Source organism: Hypomesus transpacificus, chromosome 16, assembly GCF_021917145.1.
Source record: "Hypomesus transpacificus isolate Combined female chromosome 16, fHypTra1, whole genome shotgun sequence".
NCBI classification, from domain to species: Eukaryota; Metazoa; Chordata; class Actinopteri; order Osmeriformes; family Osmeridae; genus Hypomesus; species Hypomesus transpacificus.
The window spans coordinates 91,926-107,118 of record NC_061075.1 but is presented as its reverse complement, the minus strand read 5'-3'; the positions used below and the strand labels follow the sequence as shown (position 1 = coordinate 107,118).

Genomic DNA, 15,193 nt, shown 5'->3' with positions numbered 1-15,193 from the left:
GTGGTAGTTAAACTGTTGTATTCTATTTTAGTTAATCTTATTTTTATTTTATTTTACTGTTGCGTTAAAAACGTTCTTGTTTAGTCAATTCTATGACTGTTAAAAGGAAGTATGTGTGTACTTTCTATGTAAATCTGGGGTGTGTGCTTGCCTATGTGTGTATCACATGTCACTTTTAAATTGTAATTATAGCTTATGTTCACATTGCCCATCTAGATGTTACAAATAAAGTAAACCGGTTACTGTATCTTGTTACTATTATAGTTTTTATTACTAGTTGGAGACAACAGGGGACTGGTTGTTTTCATCCGTATTCGTATAAGTATAACCTATTTTAGAGTTCTTTCCCCTGGAACAGATTTCATGTTCCAACTGAGGGGGGCTGTCGCTGTTTTGGTGTGTGGGGCTGCATCAAATACCCTTTTAGCTCTGTTAAATTGCTGCACTAGTCCACACTTGACCGGTGGGGATCACATTCTATTATGACTGTAACTGTTAGCTGCTCCTGGCATTCTCTAATCCCTGCTCTCCTCTCTCTCTCTCTGTCCCCCCCCCCCCACACACACACACATTCCCTGTGGTGTGGGGGGTTTGAGCTGTCAGGACCTGCTTGGTCGTCGGTCTGCCAACGCTGGACCAGGTCGTCACCCGGAATCCAGTCTCCATGAGGGCCAACAGCGAGTTTCCCGGTCCCATCCAACGTCTATAAAGGCGAACAATGGGTTTTGGTGTTTCAAAACCCATTGACACTGTATGACTATGTTTAGCTTGTGTTCTGCTCCTCTCTCCTACCAAACGTCTCTGGAGGAGGGGATCCCTCTCTGAATTGCTCCTCCCAGGGTTTCTTCCATTTATCCTCCCGTTGGGAGTTTTTCTGGGAGTATTTCCTTGTCTTTCTTGAGGGCTTAGGTTGGTTGAGGGGCAGTTCTATGGGCGCATATGAAGCCCTCTGTGACATGCTTGCGTGTAAAAAGGGCTATACAAATACATTTGATTTGATTTGTTGCTTATTTTTCTACAGGTACACTTGCACTTACAGATTCATGTTGTTTAATTGTAACTTCCTTAACTACATGCTCTTATGGTTTTTCCCTTTGACACAACATTTTTGGTTGTTCACAATGTGTGCTTCTTGTTTTGGCTACCGGCAATGCTTTGGGGCTATCTTGTTGTTGTTATTATCAGTGACCTATGCACTTTGTAAAGCTCTCTCTTGGAAGTCGCTTTGGATAAAAGCGTCTGCTAAATGAATAAATGTAAGTACAACGATACTTCGGAATGGTTTGCTTGACCCGATGTTAGTTACCTCAAGGATCATAATGACTCTTCCTTAGAGATTAGTTGCCCTATCTTTTTCTATTCCATAGTCATCAACATATCAGCCCCACGTTCAATATCAACCCAAAACATCTTTGTGTAGATGCAATGAAAAAAAAGATGAAAAATAGTTTTATTTCTCACCATGACAGAGTGTAGGAGTAATCAATATTCAATTTTAAAAAGCGTTCTCTTTCCACGCCCACCATTTCTGCTGTATTTACGTCACATCCTTGCTACATCCTGTCAGTTTCAAACATGGCTTCGTCCAGGTTAGAAATCAATTTTATCAGGTTATTGTCTCGTTGTGAATCTATAGCCTCGGAAAAACGAGGTGAAACTGAATGGAGACTGGAAAAGGTAAATAAGACAATACAACTGATACAATTTAAATCACTGATAACTAGCTAGTCTAACCCTAGCTTGATATGTGTTCTCAGTATGATTTGATGTTGACAGCAGGGCTGCTAACGCGAGTCAGCACCAAGTTTGCTCGGGTCAGCCACGTCGTCGTCAGCTGCTGTAGCTCTTTAGCTAGCCAAACGCAGCAGCGCTAATGTATTTATGTGTAATATACATATTACATATTGCGGGTTTAACCGCAGTCGCTGTTACTTCATAACGGTATTTTACATTAACAGTCGAGCTGCTAACTAGTTAGTGTGTGAGTTTAGAAGTGCCATGACAACATTCATGTGAACTAGACTGGTACTGTAGAGCTAAGTAGGTGTCCCTATTGCAGTTGTACTATATAGCTTGTTAGTTTTTACATTTCTCTAATTTACGTAGGTCTGCTTGTCCCAGATCTGTCTAACGGATGTTCTCCCTTTTGCTAAACACGGTAGTTTTGTTCTTGATATCCAAAAGCTGTGCCAAGCGTCAACAATAACTGCCATTGTTTTTAGCATATGCTCCTTACAGTGTTCCTGTTAAGAGGCTTGACACACTGTTATTAAACAGGACTAAATGGTCTCTTGAGTGACGTCTCATTGAATACCAAACATATTACAACACCAAGTTGCAACAGAATGTGTCCATTTAGGATAACAGCCTTTGTCCTCCTGTGCTAGTACGTTGGGGCGCTGGAAGAGATGCTGGCGGCGATGAGGAAGAGTCCGAGGTAGGAGAACCTCACGCAGTAAACACACCTTGGAATACAAGTACTGAATATAAACATTCTCTGTATATAGAATATAGAAAGAGTTGGTTATGAAAGTACAGTGGAATTACCTCCATGTTTAGCGATTTTGTTGCTTTTTATTTTTATTCTTAGTGCCTGGTAGCCGTGATGTGGTACTTTGAGATGTGGCCAGTAATACAGATCTGGTTGTTACCTGGACTCTGACCACCATAAGAACTATACTGTACTAGTGTATAGAACTCTACACTTTTTGCAGTATTTGTACACTGCTTTGGATAAAGTCATCTACTAAATGAATAAACTGTAAAGAGTGATGCCTGACTCGTCTGATGGAACTTTGTTTTCTAAAAGGGAGTAAAACCACTTTGACCTGGTCCATGGAAATGTCTTGCTCCAGTAGTGTGAGGAGCTACTGGATTGGATTACTTTAACTTTATTTAATTTCTCATTCCAGCAAACCCACACCAGAAGTTATGGGTGACTATACCCGTAAAGTGGACTTCCTGAAAGGATTACTGGAAGCGGAGAAACTGGTATTTCTAAAAATAAGATTTCATTTTCAGGCTCATAACTATTCAAATTCTGTCTTATTTCTTACCAGTTTAGTTTTGAATGTGTTGCTGTGGCCTTGTCTACAGGCATCCCCTACTGAGAAAGCACTGGCCAATCAGTTCCTTGCTCCTGGACGGACACCCACCATAGCCAGTGAGAGGATGCCAGCCAGTAAGACGGTGCACATGCAGACCAAGGCGCGGTGCACCGGGGAGATGAGGGAGGAGCTACTGGGCACGGTGAGATGACCTGGACAGAAGCTCTGCTCTCTGTGGTGTAAATGTGTGCAACCTTGTTTAATGTCCGTCCTCTTGTCCTTCCAGGGGCGGCTGAACAAAGGTAAGCACACCTGTCTCGTCTTCATTTGGGTTCTTTTACAGGGTTACCAGGGTTACTGGAACGTAAGGTAGACTTGTGCATCCGTCCAGATCTCACTCTGGTTCACCAGCCGCATGATTCAACACAGTCTTAAAGCTGCTCACCCAAACTCCATCCAGCTACTCTGTTCCTCCTGAATGCTTCTTTATCCATGCTTTCTCTTTAGGGTCCTCGGAAACCGACCTGCGCAACAGAAGGTAAATCACCACTAAGTCTATTAATCTATTTAAAAGATATGAATAAATACATGCATGTATTTTGCAATTGTATCTTGTGTGCTGTATTATTTATGAATATTTATATACTGTATTTACGGATGGATCTTAATGATGATTGATATTTATTTGATGATTTTGTATTTGTGTTATGTTTCTGGTGTACGTGTGTCAGGGGCCTGGGTCTGGACGAGCGGCAGTCTGCCTCAGAGCTGGACGCGGTGCTGCAGCATCACCACAACCTGCAGGAGAAGCTGGCAGAGGACATGCTCAGCCTGGCAAGGAACCTGAAGAACAACACGCTGGCTGCGCAGAACATCATCAAGCAGGACAACCAGGTAAGCTGGAGAACGCCCCGAGTCCAACCCTAGCCCCGAGTCCAACCCTAGCCCCGAGTCCAACCCTAGCCCTGAGCATACAAGGTCTGAGATATGAGTGGAATGGAACGACAGCTATAAAGACTTGTTGTAATACTGGAGCCTAACCCTAACCACTAACTATACTACTTAATAGCTATCTATCTGACAGGAAACAGTACGTTATCCTCAACGAGAATTCATCTTCATGCAAACCTGTACCTTGTGGAGTGCCCCAGGGATCAATTCTGGGACCTCTGTTATTTTTTATATATGTTAATGATCTTGCCGAAGCATCCAAAACTTTATTTTGTATCCTATTTTCTGATGACACAAATATTTTGCTTTCACATGCAGATTTAGATTATTTAATACATCTAACCAACCAAGAATTAGATAAGGTCATTACTTGGTTCGAAGCCAACAAGTTATCAGTTAATAGGAAAAAGACATTCTATCTTATCTTTTGCAGTAAAAACAATACATATAATAGGAAAAATGCTAATATATCCTTAAAGAACCTTCCACTTTCCCAGGAATGCCAGGCTAAATTCCTAGGAATATTAATCGACGATCGATTAACATGGAAGTCTCACATTGCTATGACAGTAAATAAATGTTCGAAAACTATTGGGATTATAGGGAAAATTAACCATCTTTTAAATCCTTTACAACCATATTCAACAGTTTAATCTACCCCTACCTTACATATTGTAATATTGTTTGGGGAAATGCCTACAAAACTTCTCTACACCCTTTATTAATTCTACAGAAAAAATGTATACGCATTGCCACTAGTTCCAGTTTATACACCCACTCTACACCATTATTTGGGAAACTTTTTGAACATTGATGACATAAACAGATTTCAACTTGCTTTTTTTTTACAGCCCAATATATAAACCATAATCTCCCTGTTACCTTTGACGGTTTCCTTAGTTTTCGTTCTCAGATTCACAATTACCAAACTCGCCAATGCGCTAATTTACATATGCCCCTTCTCAGAACCTCTTTTGCCCAAATGTCTGTCAAATTCAAGTGTGTCACAGTATGGAACGATCTTCCCCCCTCTCTCAAGAATTGTACTTCCTCTTTTCTGACCTTCAAAAATGATCTTTAAACGTACCTGTTAAAAAATCCAACCCTGTTGTAGTTGTCACTCAATCATTTATATACCATATCATTAATTATTGATAACCGTTTTTATTTACTATGTATTACTTTATTATTTATTGTTGACTCAAAGCTTTAGTCCTCTGTGTATCCGTATTGCATTTTTATTTCTATGTAATACTTTACTTTTTATTTTTGTTAATCCAAACCATTCGATTTACTTAATTACTTGACTATCCCCATTGTATTCATTCATTTTCTATGTGTTAGTTTGCTTTAGCACTTATTTATTACTATACATTTTGTTTAGTTTAGAGGAGGAGGGCCTCGTATAAGCGTTTCACGCTTCTTCCCTCCTCCTGCACCCATTGTTTTTGTATTATGTTTTTATATAATATTTTGTGCAAATAAATAAAACAAAACAAAACAAATACTAACCCTAACAACTGTTTTCCTAACCCTGACCTTCCATCACTCAGACCCAAACCACACATGGACAGAAGGAAGGTCTTGCTTATTTTGGAAACACTAACAGTTCCCCCACTCCCCCCCAGACCCTGAGCCAGTCCATGCGTCAGGCTGACGTGAACTTTGAGAAGCTGAAGAGTGAGTCTGAGCGTCTGGAGCAGCACACCAAGAAGGCCGTCAACTGGTTCCTGTGGCTCATGCTCCTGGTGGTGTCCTTTGTGTTCATCAGCATGATCCTCTTCATCAGGATCTTTCCCAAGCTGAGATGACGAGCGACTCCAGCCCGGACAGAAGAACGGAGCTCAACATCTGAACTGTGTTTGCAGGCTAGCTTGTCCATGTCTCTGTGCTCCTATCAACAAGACTAGATGTAGTCTCTGTTCATAGTTAGACTGCTGGATGCCAGCAAGGGCTATGTAGTAATCAGAGAGGCTGCTGGGAAGCCTTTGTTAACCACCAGTGGTCTGCTAGTCACCGCATGTAGCTCAGAGATACCTCACCATGATGCAAGGGTGGGATTGGTTGACCTGCGATAATATCCCCATGTCATTCATTCATTAGCTTGTCTGTGTAAGGTCAGATTCAAGCGATGTTAGGATAGTGTTTCCCCTCCAAATACTTAAGCACTTGATATCCACAACCCTAAAGAATATATCCATCACAGTGGTGGACCGTGCCCTCTCACCGTTTATTCAGAGAATACCCTGAAGGCCCTGACGGACCACCACTGATTCACCACAGCCCTAAAGTACATTTGGTTTTCCTGGTTCCTCCTGAAGAGGTGTCTTTACTCCTCAACTTGCTTATCCTAAGAGGTGTCATGGTGGGTGTTCGTGATTATTAGTGTGATGTTGGATGCATGTGATGTTGGATGCATGAGATGTTAACAGTTGTGGTGAAAGTGGTGACCTTCTATGTTAAAAATGATTGCTGTTCTGTTTGTCCCTCTGTTCCATCCTGCACCAGTACTTTCTGTGTTGTAGAACAGTGTGTTCAGTAAACGTTAACCCTCACATGATCACAAACACTCTGGCGCCCTCTACTGTTGAAGTGTGATGTCACTGTGGGATGCTGCTAGACTTGGCCAGCAGGGGGCAGCAAGGTTCCCTAACCACCTACAAAAAGAAGCTGCCGGAATTAGCCATGATGATTACGACCTCTCTGACCCCTGGGGAGAGAATAGCCCTGAACCCTCCTGCCACACACACACACCAACCCAAATAAACCCCAGCATCCTGGCCCGTAGCTTGGCTGTGTGGTACCACAGGGCTGAGTAGGTCATAACAGGCGGAGGGCTATTCTGGTTCCAACCACCCTGCCTGGGCTTGTTGCTGCCCCAGAAGAAGCCCCTCCTGCTGGGCTAGGGGCCAGTCTATTTCAGACTCTCATGGGGTATTTCTGATGGGTCGGAAGCGTAGTCGTATCTGCTGCCCTGCCCTGTCATCAGTGCTTCCCACAGCTAGAGCCACCTGTCCTGCACCCTGGGGGGCCACCTGTCCTGCACCCTGGGGGGCCACCTGTCCTGCACCCTGGGGGGCCACCTGTCCTGCACCCTGGGGGGCCCCTCAGACCAGGACCACACTGACTCCTTCAGGGAGCAGAAAGGTAAATTCAGCACCAGGACTAACAGTCTGGGAACCTGGACTTATCAATGTCATTAAGGTAATAAGTTAAGGTAATATGTTTAATCACAGCATTCTGTCCCTGGATGAGGAAACCTCTGCTCTCCATGTTGTGCCATATTTCTCCGTTTACCACAAGCATAACCTCGGAGACCTGAATACTCATCCTGGCTGTGAGGGTTAGGGTTAGGGCCGGCTGAGACCTCAGACCACCTTCACCTGGACATGGAACTTCCTGTTCCTGGCCTGTGACTTCCTGTCTGCACACCCTGATAGTGTCGAGAACTTTGTGTTTACAGAACACTTTCTGATAGAAATAATAATAAAAGTGTCTTAAATAAATGATTTGAAATCTTTCAGCCGTCTAGAGCTGTCTTCTTTTGTAGTTTTGAACACTTTTCTCTGGTCCCTGAGGGGGATTGCCTGGCAGGACCGGACCTCAGGAGCAGTCATGCGTGGGAGAACTCCATCTCCCCTCTGAACGCTGGCTGTTAAAACACTAATCTTTTTAATTAATTTTGGCTCGGGTACAGTAAGGATTTGGAGGACCTGCAGAGTTGAAGGCTGGCTCTGTCTCTCTTAGTCCCAGTCTTTCTCTCTCTCTCTCTCTCTCTCTCTCTCTCTCTCTCTCTCTCTCTCTCTCTCTCTCCTACTGCCTCAATCTCTGCTCTGCTTCCTTGCAGATAGAAGATCCTGTTCCACTCGAGCTGCTTAGACACAGTCTGTGTTTAACTTTAGTTAAAATGTGTATGTGTGTATGCACACAGCAGTTTGTTATGTCTGACACATCCCAAAAAGGGCACTCTTCTAAGTACAAGGCCAGGGTTAGGAAAGTTTTGAGCAGACGTGAGAATGTGCGGACCGTCCGCAAAGTCTTGTCTGGCTCTGTGACATGGCGAATTCTAACTGTTGACTATTCAAAGAACATAATCATTAATGTGGATGATCACATCAGCCTTCTGTTTAATCCGCCATCCCTTAATAACTTCTGTTAAACTTGAGGGTGTCAAACGAACGACAAAATCACTCGGAAAATGCATGTCACGCTAACCCTAGTGCTGCCATGCTGTTACGATGCGCCACCACTCGTTTCTTCATTTAAAGTTTTACATCGGACCATTTCTTCTTAATTTCTGGCATGGTCCGGTTCTCTGAAGCCACAGCATTTATGGCCCTTTAATAATGATTTTATTTGTAAAGCACTTTACATTTAGTTAAATCTCAAAGTGCTACAGGTTAAAAACAAGACAGGGCGCAAAAAGTGACAGGTTTCCACTTCGCCGACTTTCTTTTGTCGCTAATACCTGATGACAGGCCGCCAAACAGGACAAATGTTCTCGCCTCCACCTCTGTTGTCAGAACCTCGAGCTCACAGTCACCGTATTTCTTCGAATAAACGCTGCAGTGTTTATTAAATAACGTTCATTTTTGGTGGTTATTCGAGAGCGGCATTTATTCAAAGAAATACGGTAATTCAGACAAAGAAATTACCTCAGGAGCGCATTTATAGCTCATCTGCATATTAATTTATGGGAGGAGGCAAGGCGGGGTCAGTGGCTTGTTAATGTGCGGTCAATCTCACGTTGATTGTGATTTATAAAGGAAAGGTGCGCAGGACCTGGCGTACGACCGGTTTCATACATGTGAATATTTCTGTGCGTAGGTCCTTTTCGAGTTTTGGCCGTACGCCATCTTCTGGTATGAAAGCTGCGCAATCCTTTATACATGAGGCCCCTGGAGTTCACCACTAAGTGTTGACATGTGAGTTAAAGGTTAGAGCTTCCAGGCTGTGTCAACACTGAGAGGACCTAACCCCTGAACCCTTGCCTTTAACCCTAGTCCTGAACCCTAACCCTAGTCCTAAACCCTAACCCTAGTCCTGAACCCTAGCCCTGAACCCTAGCCCTGAACCCTAACACTAAACCCTAACCCTAGTCCTGAACTGTAACCCCAGTCCTGAACATTGTCTGGTCCACCCCTTCTTGGTCCAGCCCCCCTAGGGGTGTGGCCGAGCCGGGCAGTGTGTAATGGGATTGGAGGGCTGGAACAAGAACAGTTCAGCAGGGGGCCCCTCTGCAGACCCCCCACCCCCCTCCAGGAGGCCATAGCAGGTGCAGGCCAGTTCCTGGAATCAGATTAGGGACCACAGAAAGGCCCCCGCTCTGTCCCTCTCTACTGGAACCCTTTCTTTCGCTACCCGCTCTCCTCTCTCATTCCTTTCTCCTTCTCCCAGTTTATTACCCCCCCTCACTTCCTTTATCCCATTCTCTTGTTCTCTGTCTGTTTGTCACTCCCTCGTCCCTCAATGGAATTTTACATTCTTCTTTTTCCAGTCCCCCCCCCCCCCTTCTTATGTATCAGTCATGGTATGGCTGCTTCTTTGTGGGTGAAGGAGGACTGCAGCATTGTGGATGAAGGAGGACTGCAGCATTGTGGGTGAACGAGGACTCTGCAGCATTGTGGGTGAACGAGGACTCTGCAGCATTGTGGGTGAACGAGGACTCTGCAGCATTGTGGGTGAAGGAAGACTCTGCAGCATTGTGGGTGAACGAGGACTCTGCAGCATTGTGGGTGAAGGAGGACTCTGCAGCATTGTGGGTGAAGGAGGACTGCAGCATTGTGGGTGAACGAAGACTCTGCAGCATTGTGGGTGAAGGAGGACTGCAGCATTGTGGGTGAATGAGGACTGCAGCATTGTAGGTGAAGGAGGACTCTGCAGCATTGTGGGTGAACGAGGACTCTGCAGCATTGTGGGTGAAGGAGGACTGCAGCATTGTGGGTGAATGAGGACTGCAGCATTGTGGGTGAACGAGGACTCTGCAGCATTGTGGGTGAACGAGGACTCTGCAGCATTGTGGGTGAACGAGGACTCTGCAGCATTGTGGGTGAACGAGGACTCTGCAGCATTGTGGGTGAACGAGGACTCTGCAGCATTGTGGATGAAGGAGGATTGCAGCATTGTGGGTGAAGGAGGATTGCAGCATTGTCGGTGAACGAGGACTCTGCAGCATTGTGGGTGAACAAGGACTCTGCAGCATTGTGGGTGAAGGAGGACTCTGCAGCATTGTGGGTGAAGGAGGACTGCAGCATTGTGGGTGAATGAGGACTGCAGCATTGTGGGTGAATGAGGACTGCAGCATTGTGGGTGAATGAGGACTGCAGCATTGTGGGTGAACAAGGACTCTGCAGCATTGTGGGTGAAGGAGGACTCTGCAGCATTGTGGGTGAACGAGGACTCTGCAGCATTGTGGGTGAACGAGGACTCTGCAGCATTGTGGATGAAGGAGGACTGCAGCATTGTGGGTGAAGGAGGATTGCAGCATTGTCGGTGAACGAGGACTCTGCAGCATTGTGGGTGAACAAGGACTCTGCAGCATTGTGGGTGAACGAGGACTCTGCAGCATTGTGGGTGAAGGAGGACTGCAGCATTGTGGGTGAATGAGGACTGCAGCATTGTGGGTGAATGAGGACTGCAGCATTGTGGGTGAATGAGGACTGCAGCATTGTGGGTGAACGAGGACTCTGCAGCATTGTGGGTGAAGGAGGACTCTGCAGCATTGTGGGTGAATGAGGACTCTGCAGCATTGTGGGTGAACGAGGACTCTGCAGCATTGTGGATGAAGGAGGACTGCAGCATTGTGGGTGAAGGAGGATTGCAGCATTGTCGGTGAATGAGGACTCTGCAGCATTGTGGGTGAAGGAGGACTCTGCAGCATTGTGGGTGAACGAGGACTCTGCAGCATTGTGGGTGAACGAGGACTCTGCAGCATTGTGGATGAAGGAGGACTGCAGCATTGTGGGTGAAGGAGGATTGCAGCATTGTCGGTGAATGAGGACTCTGCAGCATTGTGGGTGAACAAGGACTCTGCAGCATTGTGGGTGAACGAGGACTCTGCAGCATTGTGGGTGAACGAGGACTCTGCAGCATTGTGGATGAAGGAGGACTGCAGCATTGTGGGTGAAGGAGGATTGCAGCATTGTCGGTGAACGAGGACTCTGCAGCATTGTGGGTGAACGAGGACTCTGCAGCATTGTGGGTGAACGAGGACTCTGCAGCATTGTGGGTGAACGAGGACTCTACAGCATTGTGGGTGAACGAGGACTCTGCAGCATTGTGGGTGAAGGAGGATTGCAGCATTGTGGGTGAACGAGGACTCTGCAGCATTGTGGGTGAACGAGGACTCTGCAGCATTGTGGGTGAACGAGGACTCTGCAGCATTGTGGGTGAAGGAGGATTGCAGCATTGTGGTTGAACGAGGACTCTGCAGCATTGTGGGCGAAGGAGGACTCTGCAGCATTGTGGGTGAACGAGGACTCTGCAGCATTGTGGGTGAACGAGGACTCTGCAGCATTGTGGGTAAAGGAGGACTCTGCAGCATAGGAGTCGTTGAGCAAACAGTGTTGGAGCTGCTGTCAAGGCCTGTGTGAGAGTCTCCATCCTGGAGGACGCAGGGCCGCCCCTGTGTGCAGAGATTAGGGTTAGGGTCTAACCCGCCCCTGTGTGCAGAGGTTAGGGTTAGGGTCTAACCCGCCCCTGTGTGCAGAGACAATAGGACACATGGTGTCCTGCCTGGAGTCCTCGCTACTCTGTTATCTTGTCATTTTTACACAGAAAAATAACTTTGCTGATGAACTTGATAACAAGGGGGGTACCTCTCCCATATCTTTCATAGTTTCTACTTTTAAACCAAAGCTATGGCTGGAGAATGTAGGTTTTTGCGTTTACAATTAAAATCTCTGTGTCCTGTCGTAATGATGGAGAGTGTGGTGTCTGAATGTAGGGATGACTCTGGTCTCATAACAGGGACGGGGACTGGAAGCAGCATGTTTAAACTGTAAAGAGATCAATTCAGATGCTGCCTCATCACTGGCCAGCTTTACGTCGGATCTCAGAAATCTATCGATTGTGGCTGTTCCCCCTCCAATACACACAAGTTTTCCCCTAGCAGATAACCCTAACACAGCAGGTAACCCTAACCCAGCAGGTAACCCCAACCCAGCAGGTAGCCCCAACCCAGCAGGTAGCCCCAACACAGCAGGTAACCCTAACCCAGCAGGTAACCCCAACCCAGCAGGTAGCCCCAACCCAGCAGGTAACCCCAATCCAGCAGGTAACCCAAACCCAGCAGGTAACCCCAACCCAGCAGGTAGCCCCAACCCAGCAGGTAACCCTAACCCAGCAGGTAACCCCAACCCAGCAGGTAGCCCCAACCCAGCAGGTAACCCCAATCCAGCAGGTAACCCTAACCCAGCAGGTAACCCCAACCCAGCAGGTAGCCCCAACCCAGCAGGTAACCCCAACCCAGCAGGTAGCCCCAACCCAGCAGGTAACCCCAACCCAGCAGGTAGCCCCAACACAGCAGGTAACCCTAACCCAGCAGGTAACCCCAACCCAACAGGTAACCCTAACCCAGCAGGTAACCCCAACCCAGCAGTTAGCCCCAACCCAGCAGGTAACCCCAATCCAGCAGGTAACCCTAACCCAGCAGGTAACCCCAACCCAGCAGGTAGCCCTAACAGGAATCCCCAGGAATAACGGTTTGATTCCCACTCTGGGCCCTTTCCCAGCCTGAGGAGATGGTGTGCGTCCGCACGCACGTTACACCCTGGACAGAGGTCAGGGGTCAAACTAGCTCTCACCATGCTGGTGTGAAAATGTCAGAGGTCCTTTCAGACTGCACTTGTGTTTAAATGTCACATTGCCCTCAGGTGTTACAGAAAAAGAGCTCCATTAGAACTGCAGTACCACCCCTCCCTCGACTCTCTTTCTCTCCCTGTCTTTCTCTGACTCTCTATTATTCCTCCATTCTTTCTCTCATAACTACATCACTTCAGAGAATAAGTGGATGATGGACAGAGGCTAACATCTGGGCTCAGTGTCTCATCAGTCCAGAGAGTGCTGGGCTTCAGAGTACTGAATGTTACCTCTTCTGATTCCTTCTCCAGGCTGTTGACTGACTTTAATAACTGTGGTGGTATTTGATTGTGTGTGACCCATTATTGGTGTTTAACTGAGTATTTGTGTTGTGAGCTCAGCAGGAAGTTGCTAGAACTATTACCTGTCAGAGCTGTCGATTGGTGCTTTATAGATTATATTCTTGCTGATCATATCTCTGAAAATCGAACGCTAATTGTTTCTAGAGGAGGCTGGAACTCTATCTTGTGAACTGGGATGCACTACAATGATGAACCATCCGGAAGGCAAGAAACATCTGGAAGGTAAGAACCATCCGGAAGGTAAGAACCATCCGGAAGGTAAGATCTGAGCGTGTCTGAGACACACATCTGGCACATGATGATGAAAACATGTGTCCTCATCACCCCTAACCTAATCTTAGCCCCTCACTTGATCTGAATTATACACACTCCTAAATCAGATGGCATAATTTGGGCTATTTTATCTCATGTTGTCAAACTTGGGTTATTTATAGGCTGCACAATGTCTCATGGCTGGTTTCAGGCATGCTAACAACACGCACACACAGGCATGCTATCAACACGCACACACACAGGCATGCTATCAACACGCACACACAGGCATGCTATCAACACGCACACACACAGGCATGCTATCAACACGCACACACACAGGCATGCTATCAACATGCACACACATAGGCATGCTAACAACACGCACATACACAGGCATGCTAACAACACGCACACACACAGGCATGCTAACAACACGCACACACAGGCATCCTAACAACACGCACACACACAGGCATGCTATCAACACGCACACACACAGGCATGCTAACAACACGCATACACACAGGCATGCTAACAACACGCACATACACAAGCGTCCGAACACACATGTTCACATAAAAACATAAATGCACACACACACACAATCTGGCTTATGTAACCTGACCACAGTTTGTTGACTCCCAGCCCTCAGAAGACTTTTACAACAGCCTCTCTCTCCACTTACAACAGCCTCTCTCTCGACTTCCTCTTCTCTGAATGTGAGTACATAAACAAACGTGTTTATTATTGTCCTTCTGGGAAAGCAGACTGAGACCCAGCAGTTCCCCCTGTGGCCCCAGGCTCCAGCTGTGTTAAGTGTGGGATGTTCTAATGCTGCATGGACGAAGGAAGGTGGTAGGGGCAGGGACAGAGGCTGCAGTCCTGTCCCTGATGCCTGCTCCTGAAGCCTGGCCCTGGGCCGGAGGAGGCTGGCCACATGCCTGGCTGTGTCTGGAACTCCTCTTCCCACTCACAGCGGTCTGGTCCAGGGCTCGCTGAACCAGCACCTGAGCAATAAGCAAGAAAAGTAAACTGATCAAGATTCTGGCGCTTTGTTTGGACTGCAGGGGGGCAGGTCCCCCCCCCCCCAGAAGCCCCACAGCAGAGGTGGTGATCACTCAGAGGTGGCGTGGGGAAATGTTCAGGGGGGACAGCATTTTCTCCATTCTCTGCAGACACCATGGCTCACAGGAACCAAGTCGCTCCATTATCACTCTCTTTGTTCTGGGTTCTGAACTGGGTTTAGTGTGAACCGGGTGGACACTCGGTAGCTTGTACAGTCTTCCTGTTTTAGGAATCCTGAGAATGTTCATGATCTTTCTGATCTTTGGAAACGAGCAGCAGTGTTTCAGATTTGAAATGCAGACAAGTAAATGGATTGACAAATGGAACTGCACTGGAACAAGTAGAACAACAGTTCCTGAATTTCCTCGTCCGGCATGGACAGCATCATGTTGACCAAAACAAGTTAGTCCATCAGAGCCCGAATCTACCACAGAAGGCCTACTTGTATGTATAGGGTTAGGGTTATAGTTGGGAGCTAGGGTTAGGAGCTAGGAATAGGGTTATGGTTGGGAACTAGGAATAGGGTTATGGTTAGGAACTAGGAATAGGGTTCAGGTTAGGTTTTTGGATTAAGGTAAGGGTTTGGGGTTAGGGAAAACTGGATTTTAAATAGAATTGAACAAGAAGAAGTGAGTGTATGTGTGTGTGCGGACACATGGATATGCTTTGTGTGAAAGAGCCCAACCAAACAACAGCAAGTCCTTATCCCAGTGT

The 15,193-nt window shown here is 46.5% G+C and overlaps 1 protein-coding gene across 1 annotated transcript; it reads left to right on the top strand.

Moving 5' to 3' along the window:
- Positions 1-1,555: 1,555 nt before the first annotated feature.
- On the top strand, positions 1,556-7,490 carry use1 (unconventional SNARE in the ER 1 homolog (S. cerevisiae)). Its single transcript, XM_047036881.1, has 8 exons — positions 1,556-1,677; positions 2,388-2,437; positions 2,913-2,991; positions 3,097-3,249; positions 3,334-3,349; positions 3,555-3,585; positions 3,779-3,941; positions 5,627-7,490. Exons 1-8 carry the CDS (start codon positions 1,576-1,578, stop codon positions 5,807-5,809), a joined length of 777 nt encoding a protein of 258 aa, XP_046892837.1. The 5' UTR covers positions 1,556-1,575; the 3' UTR covers positions 5,810-7,490.
- Positions 7,491-15,193: the final 7,703 nt, after the last annotated feature.